Here is a 21,937-nt window from a genome sequence, read left to right as displayed (position 1 = left end):
TTTCCTCATCCGTACAGGGAGCAAGAATCTCGTACCTGTTGGACAAGGTCAAGGGCTGAGGCTCCTCCACTCCTGAACTCCGGTTCCCCCTACCTGCCTGACTTACAGTCACACTCTTTTGTGCCTGATCACTAGCTGAATGTGAATTACTTAATCTCCCAGGTGTGACTGCCTCCTGAAACAAAGCATCCAGGTAACTCTCCCCCTTCCGGATGTGCCGCAGTGTTTGAAGCTCAGATTCCAGATCATCAACTCTGATCCGGAGTTCTTCCAGCAACCAACACTTGCTGCAGATGTGGTCACTGCCGTTCACAATGGGATCTGCCAGCTCCCACATCATACAGCAACAGCACATCACCTGCCCAGCCATCTCTGCTTCGTTAGTTAATTACTTACTCTGTACAAGTATGAGTTAGAATAGCTTCTGATACCTCTCTGCTATAGTTTTTTTTTTACCCTAAATAAGGACTTGAATGTATACACACACAAAAAAAACGAAGTAAATTTTTAACTAGTCCCTGGTAAAGAAATAAAAATCCTTACCTTAAAAGAAAAAGCAGAGTAGTTAAGAAGGTTAGAGGAGGAGGGTGGGTGGGAGATACTACAGGTGTAGAATCTCGGGTTTAGCCGCCTTCCTGACTTATATACTCACTTTTCCTTCCTGGCTGCCCCTCTGCTGGCCGTCACTTCCTCTGTTGCTCCCGCTCTTTCTGTGGAGAGAGAGTAAAAAAAAACACACCGCTGCCCGCTACAGGTAAGCAATTTTAAAACAAACTGTCTTACCTTCGCTGTAGTCTCCCGGGTTCACTTTTACCTTCGACGCTGCTCCCACTCAAATATCATATACATAGTCACAAATGCAGTTCAGTTCCATGCAGTAGCATATCAAGGAAACAAAATCATTGACTTGGACAGTGTCAAACTCCAAAGATATTTCTTACACATACAAAACTATTCTTACATGTATATGAGGCACCAGGAGAACTTGATAACTGCTGTGGTTCTGTTCGCCGAGCTGGAAGTTTTTGTTGCAAACGTTTCATCCCCTGTCTAGGTGACATCCTCAGTGCTTGGGAGCCTCCTGTGAAGCGCTTCTTTGATGTTTCCTCCGGTGTTTATAGTGGTCTGTCCCTGCCGCTTCCGGTTGTCAGTTTCAGCTGTCCGCTGTAGTGGTTGGTATATTGGGTCCAGGTCGATGTGTTTGTTGATGGGAGTTTGTGGATGAGTGCCATGCTTCCAGGAATTCCCTGGCTGTTCTTTGTTCCCTTGGCACTCATCCACAAACTCCTTCAACAAACACAGCAACGAGCACCCGAGCTACAAATCTTCTCCCAAACTTTGAATTTGATAACTGAACAGACCCTCATTTAGCTTCAGCAATAAGACCTCAGACAGTGGTCTTTCCCCACTACACCTTGGTAGCAGCCACCCCAATCTTTAGTGTGTCAGCACATAGGCCTGGGCCTTGGAATGTGCCAGTCTGCAACATTTGGTCAACACTCGTTGCCCTCCCCACGTGTGCGAATACTCAAGAGTAACGCTGCCTTCCCTGCCTGTGACATCGCTTCCCTCCCCCCCTACCTCGATACTGTCCTATTCCCCTGGTCCTGGAACTCCCCACATACATTCAGGACACCACCCACGCCCTCCACCTCCTCCAAGACTTCTGTTTCCCCAGCCCCAATGCCTCATCCTCACCATGGACATCCAGTCCCTCTACACCTCCATTTCTTCCTCTCGTGAATTCCCCACCAGTACCCTTCCTGTGACACGCTTAGTTGTTTGGCTGAACTGGTCCTCAACAATTTCTCCTTCCAATCCTCCCACTTCCTCCAGATGAAAGGGGTAGCCATGGGCACCTGCACTGACCCCAGCTATGCTTGTCTCTTTGTTGGCTACGTAGAACAGTCCATCTTCCATAGCTACATCGGCACCAGTCCCCACCTCTTCCTCCGCTACATTGACTGTATTGGTGCGACCTCATGCTCCCATAAGGAGGTCGAACCAGTTCATCAACTTCACCAATACATTCCACCCCGAACTCAAATTCACCTGGACCATCCGACACCTCCCTCCCCTTCCTGGACCTCTCCATCTCCATCCACGAGGACTGACTCAACACCTTTTTTTAAAAAACAAACCCACCACCTCCCACAGCTACCTGGATTACACCTCCTCCCACCCTACATCCTGCAAAAATGCTATCCCTTATTCCCAATTGCTCCATCTCTGTCGTATGTGCTCCCAGGAGGACCAGTACTACCACAGAACACACCAGATGGCCCCCCTCCTTTAATGACAGAAATTTCCCCTCCCACACGGTTGAAGATGTCCTCCAGCCCATCTCATCCACCTCCACCCATGATCCCCACCCCTCCAACCGCACAAGGACAGCCCGCCACCTTCCCCTGCCATCGCAGGAATTACAAACCTTGCGCCCTCATCCACCCCCCTTACCTCCATCAAAGGCCCCAAAAGGGGACTTCCACATGTCATTTATTGTATCCATTGCTCCCGATGCGGTCTCTTCTACATTGGGGAGACTGGACGTCTACTTGCAGAGCACTTTAGAGAACATCTCCAGGACACCCGCACCAACCAACCCCACCACCCTGTGGGCGAACATTTCAATGTCCTCCACCAACTGCCGAGGACATGCAGGTCTTGGGCCTCCTCCATCGCCACTCCCTCACCACCAGACGCCTGGAGGAAGAGCACCTTGCCACCCGCCTCATGACCCTTCAACCCTATGGCATCAATTCACACCAGTTTCCTCATTTCCCCTCCCCCCACCTTACCCCAGTTCCAACCTTCCAGCTCAGAACCATCCTCATGGCCTGCCCTACCTGCCAATCTTCCTTCCCACCTATCTGCTCCACCCTCTTCTCCGATCGATCACCTCCATGCACCTACTGCACACTCAGCTACCTTGTCCCCAGCCCCACCCCACTCCCAATTAGCTCTCCACCCCCAGGGCTCCCAGCCTCATTCCTGAAGGGGTCTGGCCCAAAACGTTGATTTTCCTGCTCCTAGGATGCTGCCTGACCTGCTGTGCTTTTCCAGCAACACTCTACACTTGGTCAGGATCAACTCCTTGTTCTGGAGGGCCAACAAGTTTCGGGCAGACAGAAGAGCATCTTTCACAGAGTTGGTGGTCCTCCAGTTGCAATCAATGTTTGTCTCGGTGTGTGCGCATCCAAGGGAACAGATAAAAGTCCTGTCTCATGGGACTGCTCAGGACAAACCTTGATGCAAAGCACTGCATCTCTTTCCAGGCTTCCTTTGCAAAGGCACATTCCAGAAGGAAATTTGTGACAAGTCTCTAAAGCCCAAACATCCCCAATCTCATCATCCACTGAAACTTGTGCATGCTATGTCTGTGCACTTCTGAAAACATGCTTTTGGCAAATATTAGCACTGTGCTAATATTTCAAATAAGCCAACTAACATGAGCCTCAGAGCCCTCTGTACAGCACAGTAAAAACCAAAAGAACTGCAGCTGCTGTAAATCAGGAAGAAAAATAGAAATTGTTGAAAAAGCTCTGCAGGTCTGGCAGCATCTGTAAAGAGAGAAATCAGAGTTAATGTTCTGTGTCGAGTGACTCTTTTGGGTCAATCTTAATCCCTAAACAATATTTGCACAAACCACATTGGCTGAAGGTCTGTCTTGTCTCACCCATCCTTGTTTGGGGTTTGAGACACAGACTTCAGGTTCGCAGGTGGAAATCTGCAGTGGTTTGCCATTGCCTCCTGGAGAAGGGGAGGAGGAGATAGTCCTGTTCTTCCTACCTACCACCAGATAGATTGGAAGGATTTACAGGCTGACGTTGTTTGGTTAAATGTACTAAAATTGGAATGATAGAGATCAGTAGTATGGTCCCTATACAAGATGGCATATAAATAGGTGAAGTGCTCCATATTTTTTTAAAAAAAAAAACACCTTCTGTGGCCAAGAAATTCCAGAGCAAAACTTGAACCTGACATCTGGAAGAGGCAGGAATGCTACACAATGCTCTTTACATCCTGCATCTCTGATCCTAGAAGTACGAAAGATAAACCTCAAAAGCTCTTGGGTCATTGCGATCACCTCAAACTGATTTCAAACATACAAGGAGCCACTGTCTGTTTCACAAATACAAAGGAGACATCACAGCAAAACACTTCTATTTGAGAGTTGGTTCTTATGAGAGACGACGTGACAAAGCAACAGTATTGTTGAAAAGTACTTGAGAAGTCCTGTAGCTGTGAGAGGAGCTACATGAATTATCTGGCTGAACACCCCAAATGTACATTTATAGCTCCTGTTTGAAAACATACATCTATGTTAATGCAGCACTTTAACATGTCGATTATCAACTGTGATTATTTCATCTGGTTGAGATTAGAGTTAGGAATTAAAATCTGTAAAAAAAAAACCTTGCTAAATCCTTTGCAGGTCAGTAGCTGGAATAAAAATAAGTAAACAGCAGAACCTAGTTCAGCTGTCTTAGCCTCTCCCCAAACCTCAACAGGTTTTTTAAACATAAAGACTTGGCCTATTTACCCTATCCATGCTCCTCAATTTTGTAAACCTCTAACGCTTGCCCTCAGCCTCAGATGCTCCAGGGCAACATGGCTGTTGAATTATGGCAATGCAATATAGATCCTATGAACACTCGCTCTGGCATAAGTCTTTGCTGTGAAAGTCTACTGAAATACTGCAGAACAATTTTATCTCATTAGGGAGCACAACACCCTCTTGTGGAAATGTGTGAAAATTCTCCTGAAGATGAGCAAAATTTCTCTCTTTAAATTTTCTACCATCTCATCCCACAGACAGGCCCTACCGTTGGCTCACTCAAGTGGACACAATATCTAGCCTGAGTAGAGTAACCTAGCTTGGATGGAAGTTGGGAAAGTGGGGTGGGTGTGGTGGTGGGGAGAAGGTATGTTCTCCTAACATACACACGCACACATCTGACTATGGATTCAAACCTAGATTAGCAGTCCAAACAATAGCTGCCCCCACCCCCTCAGCCCACAAACACAAAACTGTTTAATGAATAACCACAAGTTTATCATGCTCCTCTCAACAAAGGACATAACTCAGAGCTCCAAATCATTGTTCTAACTAAAAGCATCCTAAGTGAAGGCAGTCCTCTCTCCTTGCTAATTTTGATCTTGAATTGTTTCAGAATCCTCAACCAAATTCCTCTTTCCAACATTACTGTAACAATTTTTATTGCAATAGGCTACAGGTCTTTCTCTGGCAAAGGTGTTCAAAGACCAACCACCGATACTAATCCCCTGATGTGGGGAAATATCTTGGGAGATTTTGAGTTTTAGTCAAACAGGTAGATCAAACAAAGCGGCTAGGCAAAAGTGAGGACTGCAGATGCTGGAGATCAGAGTCTAGATTAGAGTGGTGCTGGAACAGTACAGCAGGTCAGGCAGCATCTGAGCTGCAGGAACATCGACATTTCGGACAAAAGCCCTTCATCAGGAATGAGGCAGGGTACCTCTGGGGTGGAGAGATAAATGAGGGGGGTGGGGTGGGGTGGGGCGGGGCTGCGAAGAAGGTAGCCAAGAGTACAAATAGGTGGATAGAGGTGGGGATGAAGGTTGAGCAGATAGGTGGGAAGAAAGATTGACGGGTAGAACAGGCCATGAGGATGGTGCTGAGCTGGAAGGTTGGAACTGGGGTAAGGTGGGGGAGGGCAAATGAGGAAACTGGTGAAGTCCACATTGATGCCCTGGAGTTGAAGTGTTCCGAGGCAGAAGATGAGGCATTCTTCCTCGAGGAAATGGGTGGTGAGGGAGTGGCGGTAGAGGTGGTCCAGGACCTCCATGTCCTCGGCAGAGTGGGGGGCGGGGAGTTGAAATGTTGGGTTACGGGGTGGTGGGGTCAATTGGTGCAGGTGTCCCGGAGATGTTCCCTAAAGCGCTCTGCGAGAAGGCAAACAAAGCATCAAACCAAGGTCCATACCTGCTTGTTCAGGTGGAGGATTTTGAAGAGGAGCAGAGGGAGTTATTGGTTGGGACATCAGGGATATCCATCACAATCAACTTCACAAAAATGTTATCCAGTCATTAACAGATTGCTAATGGCATTCATAACTATAAACAGTTGAGTTTGGATTATTCTGTGATGCTGTCACAAATAAAACAGAAGATGTGGAGTCACATATTGGTCAGACAAAGTAAGGTGAGACAAAAAAACTGCAGGTGCTGGAATCCAAAGTAGACAAGCAGGAGGCTGGAAGAACCCAGCAAGCCAGGTAGCAGAAGGTGGAGAAGTCAATGTTTCAGGTGTAAGCCTTCTTCAGGGCTGTGGGGGGGGGGGGGGGGGGGTGAGGGGAACTGCAGATAAATTGGGGAGGGGGCGGAGTGGTGAGATAGGGATAGGTGAACACAGGTAGAGGAGTACAGCCTGGTTGGTCGATGGGAGGAATGAATCCAGTTGGTGGCTAGAAGGGTCACTGACCCCTTTACCTGCAGCTCCCCTCATCCCCAGTTCTAAAGAAGGATTATACCAGAGGCACCGATTTCTCCACCTCCTGGTGCTGCCTGGCTTGTTGCGTTCTTCCAGCCTCCTGCTTGTCTACTTTGGGTAAAGTGAGGGAAAATCTGCTCTGCTCTGTAGAGGGGCACGGTGCAGTTCTGGATTCTGAATGTTAATGGTTTTCTCTCCATTGATGCTGCCAGACCAGAGTTTCTCAGCAATGTTATTGAGACTAGTTTTTTATTCTAATTGTTTTTATTAACTAAAATTTAATTCAACAAGCTGTCATTGCCCACAGAGCAAGAGCCATGAACAATTATTATTCCAGATATTACCAATATCTCCATCATTACTTGCATTTCAGTGGTAAGAGCAGTAGAGTATGAACTTGTCTCCATCTTCCCGCAGTTTCACTTATGGATTTGCTCCTTCTCATCCTCCCAATAAACAAAGAGTAGGCCATTTGGTCCCTCACCAGCTCGACTGAAATTAGCATTAAGTCAAACTCCACAATATCAATGGTATTCCTGGCCAAAGGATCTGATTATTTGGGCAAGGGTGAACCATAACTGGGTTCAAAACACTTGGCCAAATATAAAAAGGGTGCAGAATATGGTGGGAGGGTGCTCACGTTTAGTTAAAGTTCTAGGATCGTATGCTGTGGTTAACAATTAGTCCTGACAATAGAACCATGTGGTATCTCCAGCTCATCCTCTCGAAGGCAGGAAAATAGCACACCATCAGTTGAGAGTATAGGCCAAGAGGTTTATTTACAGCTAAATAATGCACAGCAGTAAGACAATAGACAATACTTGAAACAAAAAAACTTCACATGGGGTTAAGACATTCTTTTTACAATGTATTTCTCACACAATAAACTGCTTTGCTGTTGATAGTCTTTTGCAGGCTGCCCATCACAATCTTAAAATTGAGCAATTAGATTACCTTCAATCTCAAACTGAGCTTCACAAAGCAAACTGAACGTTACATGCTGTTTAAGTTTTCCAGGTGCAAAGGCCTGGAAATGGAAAACTGTCACAATCACAGACAGAGATGTTTGCAACTCATGCAAATATTTTATCCTCATGTTTTCTGTAACCACAAAAGTACTCTCTAAGCCTATACATTAGCACTTACAAATTACTACACTTTATAGATAAACAATTTGCTCTGCGCTTCACAATTGGGCTGCATTTTTGGTATAAAAACATCTTTCATTTCAATTACCTTAAAACTGAACATCAAATAAGAAAACTTTTGATGTCTCAGAACTCCTACTTTTAATTTTTAAAAAATAGAGTCACCTTCAGCATTTCTCCAGTCATTCCAAAATGATGTTTGAAACATCAACATCTATAGCTGTTGGAAATTACAAAGCTTGTATCATTGACAAGGCCAGTAATCTCCCTATGCCCAAGGATGCAAGGCCACTTGCTAGCAAGTGCTGACTATTGCAATATTACTTTGCTCAATTATTTCAAAGGTTAGGTAAGAGTGAACCACATTGTAATTCCAGCTTCATGTCATTGTAGGGCAGATTGGGAGAGGACAAGTTTTCTTTTCAACAGGACAGCTGTGCAGTCTTTTGGATTCTCAGTAATAACTTCATGATAAGTGCTGATACAATGATAACCCTACCTTCCTCATTTTACAGTTGCCTGGTTAATGTTAAGCTTTTTAAAAAATAAGCCTATGATATTTGTTCTCAAAATTATTCAATTTCAGAAAAATACAATTCCATTTTCACCATACAGAAATTGCTGGAAGAACTCTGCTCTGCCAGCATCTGTGGAGAGAAATCAAGAGTTAATGTTTCAGGTCCAATGACTCTTCCTCAGAACGCTCGACATGAAATATCAACTTTTGTTTCTCTCCACAGAGATGCTGCCAGACCTGCTGAGCTTTTCCAGCAATTTGTTTTTGTTTCTGATTTACAACATCTGCAAATCTTTTGGTTTCCACTCTCACCATGACAGAAAAACGTTCCAACAAACATTCACAAGAAAATTCTGGTTGAGAAATGTTCAAGCGAATGCCAACATTATCACCAAATCTCTCAATTCAGCTGATGTCTGCACCACCTCCTGAATTGTACTTCTATATTTACTTATGCAGGCAGGTTTGTACAGACAATTAAAGTAATGATCAGTAATGCAACTCTACCAGAATGTTCAAACTACCATTTCATGTATTTTTATTTCAAGTGGATTTTTCGTAGATGTTTGGATTGAAACCCACTAAAAATACAATACTCATTGTTTTGCATGTGGGAAACAATATGAAGTTTGAGCAGTTTTACATATTAAAACAAACAAACACTGGTTTTAAAGGTTCTTTTATTTTGACACTGCAGTGCAACGGGCAGCAACTGTGATCACCTCAAGAAACCACATACAACAGAACTCATTAAAACATGCTGGACAATATTGTAGTGTTTACAGCTGGAAATTTATTGTAGCTCAAGGACTGTTCATACTTGTCTATCATACAGCTCTGTAGGTAATACCCATATTGGCTACATACAAGTAATAACATGATTACACCTTGGTTAGCTTTTAACATGATAGCCTTTAAGTCTAATACATTATCTACGATGACAATATATGGATAGACTTCAAGTCTCATACACAACATGAACACAAAACATCTATGTCAGACAAATACTTTAAACATAAGATTTATACTTTTCCAACTTTGAAAAAAAACTATCACTTGTTTAAACTTGACAAAAAAACAAGTAAAACCATATTTCCCCACTGTTAGGCAATCTACAATTTAAAGTTACAAAACATTTTGACTATTCCACTTCCTAGATGTACATCATTAATTATGCTAATTGCAAAAATCAAGGCACTCCCAACCAGCTCATCTCAATCCAGTTCATATTACTGTTTCTGCCCCAGGAACAGATCCTAATCCAAAGAATGGGAGAAGCAAGAAAAACAGACCTGGTTTCAAGGGATGACTGTGGCCACAGCGACTAGATGCTATACGTCTGTAAAGGATTTACAAAAATCCTAACAAAATTGCATTTTGTACAAAGCTCTACATTCTTAACTTGCATTTAAACAAAAACCTTGCATCCACATGGACTTCAGTAGAAATCTCATTTTCAATCTTTAACAAGTGACTAATTCAGTACTGTCCAAACATATTTTCCACCAGTAGCATAAATACTCTAGGCCAACTCTGGAATATAATGCTTTGTATACAATGTTTCCAATTTTCCACCAGTAGCAGTTTTTTTTCTCTCTCCAATAACAGGCCAATTCTACAAAATATTAGTCACTATCCTTTTCACCACTACACCAGCCAGACCTCTTGGAAAACCCAAAACATTTGTGGAAAGCTAATTTGCAGAGAGGAACAGTTTAGCCAGTATAATATCTGAATTTTGGTGATAAATATCAGTACAAATTACTGATACTGGCATTCACAAAGCAGCTAAGAACTGTACCAGACAGAGGGCAGCCTCTTCCTGTCGTTTTGATACCATAAGCAATGCTTAACCACATTTGAACTTCCGGTTTCCAAGGTTTACTCCTAAGTAACGCAAACCTACAAATTTCACTTCCCCTTCTTTCTTTTAGGTACTGAAATGCCATTGGATATCCCTATTTGAAGTGACAGTCAACACTCCTGGATTCAGGATGTAAAACTGTAGCAATGTTGCAATGCTTAAAACTTTGAAGTTGTGCAAGACTTTTTCCAACACTAAGTAATTCAGGGATGACAAAAGGACAAAATCACACATTAGTCCATTACATCAGTTTTCTTGAGAAGCCAAATTAATCTAATGCCTTGTATTCACTACACACTACCTCAGTCACAAAAGTTCTCAAATTTTTCATCTGTTATAATCCTGCCAATAATTTTGAAAATTCTCAGAGATCCTTTTCAATTTCTCCTCCTTTCTTCAGTCAGGTCTGCTATGTACATCTCACCGAAGCTGCATATTTTAGCACCTTTCTGGCAAACACTTTCATATCAATTAAAAATTCATTTAAAAACATGGAGGCAGAGAACTGTTTTAAAACCAAACACATGATTCACAAATGAGCCAATTTCTTTGTACAATTCCAACTACAATATTACCAGGAGAAACCAAAGTTTACTAAATGTAAACAAATAGTTTAAAACTACAGTACAATTCAATGTACAGGAACTATTGATAGTTATTTGAAATGTGCATGTTCCAACAGGGTTGGTTCACAAAGAAAGCCTCAAGTTTATTGAATCCATCTCTCCCCATCATACAGCATTCAATTTAAAAAGACAGTATTAGATTTGCTTGGTCTGTACAGGATCTGCTTTCTGATAGCCCAGTCACCCAATGTAATTAACTTTTACTCAGCAGTGGCTAATTCTCCATTCTGGTTAATCTTTACCTTCCTTTTAAGTAGAAGACATTTAATGAGCAAGGAGTTCTATGCCAAACAGCACAGTGCATTTAAAACCTAAATATTGGTTTGTGCTGGTTGAGCAGTTAAAATTGCTCCAATAATCTCAATTTAGTTTAACATTTGAACACATTGAAATGTATACTGCAGCAGTACAACTCCATGTGGCATCAGTAAGGATGACTTTATCAAACTGTCTCTTTAAATTTCTGCTTTCCCAATTCATTTGGCCAATCCCTGTTTTCACTACCACAAAGACATTAATTACATAATTTCAATATATTTACAAAATATTAAAAATCTTGTTATTTCTCTACGTAAATCGACCTTTTCTGCAATTTTTTTCCACATGCACGAGAAAAAAATTTATGACCAGGCCAAAACCAAGCAACTTTAAACGCTACTCAATGCAATTTCTCTTTTCAATGGAAACAGAAAATAGCAAAGCTGCCTCTTAGAGCAAAGGGGACAGTCCTGAAAATTGTGTGTATTGTCTAGCTAAAGTCACTCATCAGATGACAAGAAAAAAGTGCAAGATGGTTCCTTAGGTCAGATGGAGTGAGCAACAAAGTCTCCAAAAGCACAAAGCAACAGCAGGGAAATCAATAGGTAAGAGTCGAGTCATCCCATTCGAGTTGCTGCTGTCTGTTAACATTCTGCTGGTCTTCCTGCTGACCTTCTTCTTCCTCACTACTTTCAGATTCTGCACTGGTAATGTCATCTTCCTCATCACCTTCTTCACTTTCTTCCTCCTCTTCCTCCTCTTCCTCCTCACTACTATGTTGGTCCTCATAGGTCTAGTGAGGCAACATAATACATTAAGAATTTAGTAACCTCTGCCCCTACAAAATACAAATAAAACCCACAAATATTTGGCTGCAGAATTAGAAATTTCAAAGAAGTTTGGCATTAAGTAGCCACTTACCTCCATAGGATTTACTGTAATTGTCAAGGCTGAATCATCCCAATCCATCTCATTCTCTTTCCCATTCTCTTGATCCCGCATAGTCCGCTGATGTGCGGCTCGGATTCGGAAAACGCCAAGGATTATCATGAAGACAAGGAAGCTGACGCAAACCACAATGACAACTGTTGCTGCACTAGGAACAACTTGAGAGAAAAAAGCAAAGTTGTTTTTTGATAACTGAAAGGACAAATGCAAAGCTGAGAACATGGCTCGTATGAACATTTATATTTACTAAAACAATCTTTTACAGTGGACTGAGACTGCTGGGAACTTTTCATTCTCCAGCTGCACATTTACAGGGAGCTATATTGGCTATGTTTTACGACCAAATTACATAATGTAGCTATTTGGCATTTTTCATAAGTTTGACTTTAAGACCTCCAAGTCCCTTTAGTGTAAAGTAATTTGACTCAGGTCTTTAGAAAACCACTAACTAGGACCGTCAGGACATCCATGCAATAAAATCCGCTGATGTCTGGTCACCATTTGAACTATACTAGGTGACACGTTATAACAAAGCTGATATAGCCTGTTGCTTAATGTCATCTTATCCAAGATACAGTCTACAATGTGGGGGTGGTGACTGGAGAGGAGGAAGAACTGGAAAAATAGTGAGCACACAATTGAAAAGATTCTATAAGCAATTAAAACATGTTTTTTGCAGCCAAGACAATACACAGCACATGAATCATGTCTGCATAAAAAATATTTGAAAAGAGTTGTAAACATACAAAACATTAATCAAACGCCTTATCAAATAGAAAGAGGAAGGGAATATTGACAGTCTGAATCCAGCACCTGAAATCTGTTTAATTAAGATAAAAGGTGCGATGGAATCAAAAGGACATGGTCCCTTAGAGTATTTATAAGCTAAACTATAAGTAAAACTTAGTTGGTTGTAACATTGATCACAAGTATTAGTAGGAACTTTCTTCCTGAAGAAACTGCATACAGGGAAGCTGGGAATCGCAAAATCAAACCCTTCACCACAACCTGACCGAATGACTCAGGATAAAACTGCACTTGTCTTTATACAAGGAAATAAAATTTCCATATTAATTCCGCTTGTACTTTGAAAGATCATTTAGTGTTTCACAAAATCTTCACAACACATCGATAGATGCTGGAATAGGTCATGCTCTGAAGTAGCATTTCAGTTTTGAAAAGAACACAAGCCCCTAAATATGGCATCCATTGCTGACTTTTGATCAGCTAATTGCTTGATCTGACAATGAACTTACGATCTAGATTCAAAAAGCCTTAAACACAAGAATGGCTGAATTCTAATAAATACAATACCTTGATTTGGGGGCAAACTAAAAAAAAACACATTCGTTCTTCCTGCAAACATTGAAATAGATTTGAAACCCTTGGACAGGCTTAGAAAATGAATTTGATGTCTGCTGCAGATTGGTGAACTCATGCATGGTACTGAAGCATTCCAATAATGATTTAATAACTCAGTGACCTCGCCATTTCTCTCATTAGGCAGCCTATATATTTTCATACAATAAATTAACTAGCAAACAAACATTTCACCCAAGGCAGTACATTTGTTTGAATAAGAGTTTTATCAGGAATGTTATCTAACTGAAACTTATCTTTGTAAAAGGTTTTTTTTTAAACAATAAGTGAAAAGGCAGGGACTGCAAAATCCACTTTCTACATAACAGCTGTTTCCATTATTGAACATCTCCATATACCTGAGGATGAATGAGGATTTGCCAGATTGTGGCCAGACAAGTCGACAGAAGCATGCTGAACTGGGCGTACAAATTCCGGCTGTGCCAATACATGGTTGGGGTACTCCACCGGATTAGCAGTGTGAATTACGTTTACCTGAAAACAACATACATGCCCCTGTTAAACAGATACCTAAGACTCTCATTACAGCATGTGAAGTTAAAACTGCACAAAATATAAATCAAACCAACCCCCTTTATGCTACAATTGACTTACAGCAAACATTTTATTAACCATCATCTACGTCACCTAGAGCATGCTGGTTGATCAAATATTCCAGATAATCAAGAGGTCCACATAGTCAACGTAAAAACACACTAAAGAAAAAAAATCATATTGGCTGTACACATCACATTTTTAAAGCATATATCACAAATAATGAAACTTTGCCTTCAGTTTACAGTCAGACAGCCCTTCCACTTGCATTTAGGTGAAAGTGAGGACTGTAAGATGTTGGAGATTAGAGTCAGGAGTGTGGTGCTGGAAAAGCACAGCAAGTCAGGCAGCATCCGAGGAGCAGGAGAATCGAAGTTTCAGGCATAAGCCCTTCATGAGGGACGAGCCCTCATTCCTGATGAAGGGCTTATGCCCAAAACGTCAATTCTCCTGCTCCTCGGATGCTGCCTGACCAGCTGCGCTTTTCCAGCACCATACCCTTAACTCTCACTTCAACCCTCAAATGACTACTGTCATTGCAGTAGACTGTGGTATGAGTAGAAACTGACTCAACATTGAATCAACTGTTGATGTGTCGTGAGATCATTTGATTGAACAAGTACATTGACATTGAGGTAAATAAATTAAAAACTGTAATGGGACAGAATAATACAGGAATGTAAACTGTGGTATTTGATATATATAATTTTTGCTGGTTTATGGAGAGTACCAGTTCGTAAGATGTCAGTTAAATCAAATTTTGCTGTATCAAAATGAAATTTAAAATCTACATACTACCAATTCCAAAGCATCCTTGGATAAGGTTCAATTGGGGGTTCTGAAATCAATATGCTAGTGAAAATGATTAATTTTTCTTTGTACTGTCAAATATACTACCTCGGCTTTCAAGTTGAGATCTCATTGTCAGATCATCTAATAATTTCGTCCAATCTTAAGCAACAAAAGCTAGCAAGCCTTATTCACCTACAGGAGTTTTCACCTACCTCAACTTTGAATTCATTACTGGCATAGCGTCCATTCAACTCTGAGCAAACAATTTTAAACTTCCTTTCAAACAGTGACTCGCTGTTCCAGTTTCGGTAACGGATCAAATGCAGCATCTCTTCATAATTTGCCATTGTATTCACACCTATACAAACCAAAACAATACAAGCACATGAAACAAGTACATGATATCATTGCATTAGGATTTTCATTCCCAACTGACTACAAGCAGAAATTTAAATGGACAGCGCCTAGGATTTTCATTAAGTGAGGCGAAAATATTAACAAGGTTCCAGACACGATGCCCAATTTGTTATTTTCACTTGCCACTGAGGAATAGTAACAATACAAAAGGTTCAGCATCAGTGGGTTAGGGAAAGGGAGAAAGACAACCTTGATGGGATTGCTGGCAATTATATCCAAGTCTCTCTCTTAACAATGGGGAAGACACCAGAGAAAATCTGGACCCCAAAAGGAGTTCAAGTATTCAAAAGTGATGGACAAACTTTCGAAAAATGTAAAATCAAATGCAGGGCTTTTGCTTCCTTAAAATGTCCAAAGAACACAAATCACATTCAGTGTCTGAAGGCATGTTAAACATTACATTTTAAGCGGTTATATGATAGTACAGTAAAGTGCCTTTTAGTTCAAGGTAATTATTAAGAATGATATCCCTCCCATTCAATTTTCCCTCCCATTGAACATTTCTCCCACACTCCAGCTATAGCTCCACAGGTAGTCTCTCCCAAATTCTTCTTTCACAGAAAGATGGGACAACAGTAGGAGTAGAACATTGCAGACAAACTTGGTACTGTTCTCATTCAGCATCAAGTATACAGTTCCAGCACAGGCATTTGAAATTGGTAGTCTCGTACCCACAAAGATACAATGTGCAAACTTCTGTTTAAAAACAGTTTTGAGTACACTCCCACCATTTCAGAGGTAAGCAGCGTTACTGTGCGAGGTGGGGGTGGCTTGTTAGTCAGACAGTAATATTTTTCCCATTTCGAATGTGTCCTTTAAAATCAGGCTCCCTAAAGAGCAGCTTCCAATTTTTGAGAATCCCCATCTCAATTTCTGAAGGATAGTTAAACAAAATGTAGAAAATATTTTAGAAAACTGAAAAGGCAACATATTTGTAGGTCAATAACTACAGAAATGCAGAAACCTAATGCATCAATAATCTAACCACCTCAGGAGCCACACGGAAACTCACTGGACACAAACCTCAATTCAAAAATTCACATGCAAGACAACAGTATCAAATGTTTCTCGACATGCGTGTGACATATTTAAAGTGCCTTCAGCCTCCAATATTTTAAAACTCACCTGTGATTATCAAACCAGTGGATGAGTTGCTCATCTCCATTCCCCTTTGCTGGAGCTGAGATGGATCAACTTCAAAGCTTTCCTGTTCTGCATTCAGCTCATCTCCAAGAACAGAGACTTCACACGTATCCAAATTGTGCATTATCTCCTCAGATACCATAGATTCTTGGACTATAAGCAAAAATTCCATTTAAGTTCCAATGCCATGGAGTTAATTCAATGAAAATATCAATATAGGTCAATTTTAAAATTCCCACAGCAATTTTGGATTCAGCTAATTGGTTTCAATTGGACCTGACACATCAACTGTTCAGAAATGCTGCTAACACCAAAAATCTGAGTTGGCTTTACAAATGAAGTGATTTCAGAATTAGCAGGAATGTAGAATAGGTTGCATAGAAACATTAAACCTACGTACCCAGTGTACAGGTCTAACTAACATGTGAAATTGAAACAAAAGCTGAAAATGTTGGAAATACTCAGCAGGTTTGACAGCATTTGTGGCCAAGAAAACTGAGGGCTTCAGGTTGAAGATCTTTCATCAGAACTGTGTTGCAATATAGAAAGCTGCTTAGCAGATCAGTAACAGCTGTGCAGAGTAAAAATGAAACAAAACAATGGTAATGAAGAATCTGCTGAAAATATTTAGTCGTTTGGTTTAACATCAAGTAATGCCATTCCTCATGTGTCATTGCTTCTCTCTTCCCATGATGCAGCTAACTAGTGGTTTGAAAGAAGCTCAACAATGTGGCCCTCAGCCACAATGGATGTTCAGCATTTTGGTGCACTTGCAAAGGTTAGGAGGAAGACAATGTCTTGTGGCTTACAATGCTACAAGATTCGCAAGCTTTAAAATTAATTTCTTGACACTGTTTGACAAGCTACTCCATGGTTAAATAGCACTCTACAGATTACCTTAAAATTTGGGCCTAGGCTTTATAATTGTAACAGTAAGGATAATAGCATTCAATTATTGTGCAGTATGTCAGACAGGAACAACTAGCATTGGTACATGCAGATTTCAATGCAAAATCAAGACGCTGCTGTCAAAGATAATTCATAATATGGACTGTAGCAGACCTGACTGATATCTGCATCTGTTTATGCTGAATCTGTGGACCAAGATTTATTGCAGTACATAAATGCAGGAGAGATATGGACAGATGTATAACAATATCCAATCTGTGCATTACCAGAGTTATATTCCTCTGGTGTATGACCGTTCAAACTGAAATCTTTCAGGAAAAGGAGGGAAAAAAAATCATTGCCACACAGCAACCATTAGAATATTGCAGCCTAAAGTAGTAAACCACCTGATCTCAGTCCTTTTCTGTGACCATACACTATCTTTGCCCCATATACCTTAACCCCTCTTGTAACAGAGCTTGAAATTGACAGGTACAATGCTGTGGTATGACAGATGTGGCTGCAAGGGAATCACAGTTGAGAACTAAATATCCAAGGATACACGCACTATCAAAAGGATGGGAAGATGGTCAAAGGGGTGGAGGTTAATTATAAGATTCCCTACAGTGTGGCCCAATATATCCAAACCAATCCTCCGAAGAGTAACCCACCTAGACCTATTTCCCTCTGACTAATGTACCTAACACTATGGGAAATTTAGAATGGCCAATTCACCTGACCTGCACATCTTTGGACTGTGGCAGGAAACCGGAGGAAACCCACACAGACAGTTGTCTGAGGCCGGAATCAAACCAGTGAACTTAAAATTGAAAGCAAAAAGTAATCAGAAGGTATAGAATCAGAGAGTAGAGTTCAGGAATTGCAAAGGAAGAAAAGACCCTGATGGGAATTATGTAAAGATATCCTAGCAATAGTCACAATATGTGGAAGAAAATAAACCAGTCCACAGAAAATGCATAAGGAAAGCACTAATATAATCATGGAACGGTTTTTTTTGGGGGTGGGAGGGGTGTGGAGAGAAGGGGTTTCAACATGCAGGTGGACTGGGAAAATCAGTTCGGCAGGAGTTTCTGGGGATAATTTGGGAGGCACAACAGAAATTCATCTCAAGAAGAAACATCAAGAGGATGCCGAAGCAATCATAGCTGACAACAGAATCAGGAACAGCATACAATGTGGTGAAGATTGGTGGTAAACTAGAGGATTAGCAGCCTTGATAAACTAAGGATAACTACAAAAATAATAAGCAGGGAGAAGATGAAATATCGGGGTTAGCTAGTTAGCAATATAAGATTGCAAGAGTTTTTAAAATTATATATAAAGGAGAGAGGCAAGAGTGGACAGTACACCACTGGAAAGCAAGGCTGTAGTAGTAAAAGGGAATAAAGACAGCAGAGGAACTGAACACTTTGCAGTCTTCACAGTGGAAGACACCAGCAGTATATCTTCAAAAGAGTCATTGGTACAGGTGAATGTAGTGACCATCATTACAGGAAAAGATGCTGGGGAAGCTGAAAGTGGATAACTCACCCAGACTGGGTGAACGACTTCCCATAGTTCTGAAGGCGATAACTCAAGATTGCAGAGGTGGTGACGATCTTTTAGAAATCACTGATATCAGGGAGGGTTAGAGGACTGGAAAATAGCCAATGTAACAATGAGACTGAAGATAGAAAATTATACGCCAGTTAGCTTGACCTCAGCTGGTAGTAAGATTTTATAGTGTCGATTATTAAGGAGAAGACTGTAGAGTACTTGGAAGTCATAGTAAAATAGCGCTGAGTCAGGGCTTCCAGGGAAGGTCATGCTTGACAAATATTAGAATTCTTTGTTTAACTTGTTCATTCCCTCCTCAAAGGACAGCCAGTGAATGTGACCTATTTGGATTTCCAGAAGGCCTTTGACAAGGTATAGCACAGAAAGCTGCTAAATAAGAGGAGCCTACTGTGTTAGGGGCAAGGTACTGCCATTGAGGATTGACTGACTGGTAAAAGACAGCCTAGAGATAAATAAGTGTCTTTTTCAGGATGGCAGATGGTGACAAGTAGAATTCTGCAGGAGTCAATGCTGGGACCACAACTATTCATTTTATATGTTAATGATCTGGTCAAAGGAACAAAAGGCTTTTTGCTCAGTTTGCAGATGAGATAAAGATAGGTGGAAGGACAGGTAATGTTGAGGCAGCAGGATGCTGCAAAAGGACGACAGGCCAGAGGAATCGGCAAAGACATGGCAAGTAGAATACAATGAGGGAAAAAAGTGTGACTTTATGTACTTTAGTAGGAAGAAGAGAGGCATAGACAATTAGTAAATGGGGAAAGACTTCGAAAATCTGAAGCACAAAGGGATTTAGGAACCCTAATTTAAGATTCAAGGTTAACATGCAGACTCCATTGGCAGTTAGGAAGGCAAATGCAATGTTAGCATTAATTTCGAGAATACAAGACTAGAGATGTACTGCACAGACAGCATTTGGAGTACCAAGAGCAATTTTGGGTCTTGGGAAGGATGCGCTGGTATTGAAGGGGGTCCACAGGATATTTTAAAAAATGATCGTGGGCATAAAGGGCTTGTCATACATGAAGCAGTTGAGGACTCTGCGCTGAAATCGATACTAAGAAGTTTGGATAGAATAGATGTAGAGATGTTTCAACTAGGAGAGACTAGGATACGAGGACAAGTCCGAGTAAAGGGACGACCCTTTAGAATTGACATGAGGTGGAATTTCTTCAGCCAGAGGGTGGTGAATCTGTTGAACTCATTGCTGCAGAAGGCTGTGGAAGTCATGTCATGGCAGATATTCAAGATCAAGAAGGGCAGGTTCTTGATCAATCAGGAGAGCAAGTGTTATGGGGAGAAGGCAGCCAGGATCAAATGGTGGTGCGCAGGTGAATGGCCCAACTCTGCTCCTATAACTTATGGTCAAAACAGCAATCTCTCTTTAATTAACAACTGCTCCAGCATCAGCTGCCATTAGTAAGCGCTCCAAACTTTTACAACCGTTGGGATGTTAAATATTTTCATTAAAGATCTGAAAGTCACTAATTTTTAAAGGTCATGGCCCACCATCCGAGATTCCACAATCAGTTGAAATATCTATTTACCTAATCAGCTCTTGACACCTTAAAAGCTTCAATGAGATCAGCTGCTAATCACCCCTAAATTCCTGGAATTGATTCTCTGATCTCTCCCTGTAACCTGACCCTTGTTGTATGGGCATCATTCAATTAATTCCTTAGGTCTGTAAACCCTCTAAGGCCAACATATCCTAGGATGTGGTGTCCAGAACTGCTCAGTAATCCAGCCGCTATCTAACCAAGACTTGGTTCAGCTGTCACCAGACTTTAACCATCTTTAATTACACTCGGTTCCTGCAGATATGAAGTCTAACATTGTGTAGTTTTTGATTTTTATATTTATTGATCAATGACATTTTAATGATTTATGTATTTGGGACACCTTTACTGCCAAGTCTACTGCCATTATCACTGCATCTAGCTTTACATCATTTTGAAAGCATGTATATAAATCTTTACCAAAAGGTGGTGATGCTAAACTTGAATATTTTGAAATTCATCTGGGGCTTTGCCTACAATCTACAACAACAAATAATGGGTCTTTCACCTGTAGGCTCATCTTCATCCTCTCCCTCTGGTTCCACTTCTCTTGTGATGGTGCTAACGATTTTCAGCTCTGGGAACAGTGGAACACCATTGTTACTTTCAAATTCAGAGGCAGCACGTGCAAAGTGATCAATCCCACTCAGGCTTATCTTTGGTTCATCAGGCTGAAGCACCATTACATAGCCCTCCACATCTGGGACAGCGATGCAAGTCTCTTCATTGAAGCACCTGGAATTTTAAAAAAATGACTGACTATTAATGCAGTGTTCTTGAGAAATCTGATTCATTACAATTTTTTTTGCATACTTTCATAATTCTGCATAATTAAAATTTAACACTCAGCATGACACAGAACCACCCACATAATACTACAGCTCAACTTCCTACCCTTGAGGACATGATTCGCTTTACTACCTTCCACAATGCAAACATCATTCTGGACCAAGCCTGTGACTATTAGGAAGTAAAGTTGCCATAGGATTGCTCCCATTAGAAAGTCACTGCTGGTGGTGAGTTTAACCAGTGGGTCACCATGGTTTTCAAGGAGCAACTATTGAGTGTCCTTGATAAGTATGTACCCGTCAGGCAGGGAGGAAAGGGTCGTGTGAGGGAGCCGTGGTTTAATAAGGAATTGGAATCCCTTGTCAAATGGAAGAGGGCGGCCTATGTAAAGATGAGGCGTGAAGGTTCAATTGGGGCGATTGAGAGTTATAAGGTAGTCAGGAAGGACCTGAAGAGAGTTAAGAGCAGCGAGGGGACATGAAAGGTCCTTAGTTGGTAGGATTAGGGAAAACCCTAAGGCTTTCTATAGGTATGTCAGGAATAAAAGAATGACTAGGGTAGGAATAGGTCCAGTCAAGGATAGTAGTGGGAAGTTGCGTGTGGAGGCTGAAGAGATAGGGGAGACACTGAATGAATACTTTTCGTCAGTATTCACTCAGGAACAGAACATTGTTGTTGATGTGAATACTGAGTCACAATTAAGTAGAATGGATGGCTTTGAGGTATGCAGAGAAGAGGTGTTGGAAATTCTGGAAAGGGTGAAAATAGATAAGTCCCCTGGGCCTGATGGCATTTATCCTAGGATTCTCTGGGAAGCAAGGGAGGAGATTGCAGAGCCATTGGCCTTGATATTTATGTCCTCTTTGTCTACAGGAGAAGTCCCAGAAGACTGGAGGATAGCAAATGTGGTCCCCTTGTTCAAAAAGGGGAGTAGGGATAACCCTAGTAACTATAGGCCGGTGAGTCTCACTTCTGTGTGGGCAAAATCTTAGAGAGAATTGTAAGGGAAAGGATTTATGAACAT

General features: G+C 41.3%; 1 protein-coding gene and 1 non-coding gene across 5 annotated transcripts in view; one reads left to right on the top strand and one right to left on the bottom strand.

The window, feature by feature from the left end:
* Positions 1-3,821: 3,821 nt before the first annotated feature.
* LOC122540495 lies at positions 3,822-3,924 on the top strand. The gene has a single exon (XR_006309326.1). It is a non-coding gene; the product is annotated as a U6 spliceosomal RNA (small nuclear RNA).
* Positions 3,925-8,800: 4,876 nt separating this feature from the next.
* The window catches only part of clstn1 (calsyntenin 1), an 88,025-nt gene continuing 74,888 nt past the window's right edge, over positions 8,801-21,937 (bottom strand). For all 4 annotated transcript variants that reach the window (XM_043676194.1, XM_043676196.1, XM_043676195.1 and 1 more), the window contains 6 exons: positions 20,633-20,859; positions 16,082-16,252; positions 14,752-14,897; positions 13,552-13,687; positions 11,807-11,991; positions 8,801-11,678 (listed from right to left, as the gene is read on the bottom strand). In XM_043676194.1, the coding sequence (XP_043532129.1) occupies positions 11,484-11,678; positions 11,807-11,991; positions 13,552-13,687; positions 14,752-14,897; positions 16,082-16,252; positions 20,633-20,859 (1,060 nt within the window). In that variant the 3' untranslated portion in view covers positions 8,801-11,483. The remainder of the gene's footprint in view (positions 11,679-11,806; positions 11,992-13,551; positions 13,688-14,751; positions 14,898-16,081; positions 16,253-20,632; positions 20,860-21,937) is intronic.

The sequence above is a fragment of the Chiloscyllium plagiosum genome, chromosome 34 (genome assembly GCF_004010195.1).
Source record: "Chiloscyllium plagiosum isolate BGI_BamShark_2017 chromosome 34, ASM401019v2, whole genome shotgun sequence".
Lineage (NCBI taxonomy): Eukaryota > Metazoa > Chordata > Chondrichthyes > Orectolobiformes > Hemiscylliidae > Chiloscyllium > Chiloscyllium plagiosum.
Note: the sequence above shows the minus strand (reverse complement) of the source record. Positions and strands in the feature narration are given on the sequence as shown.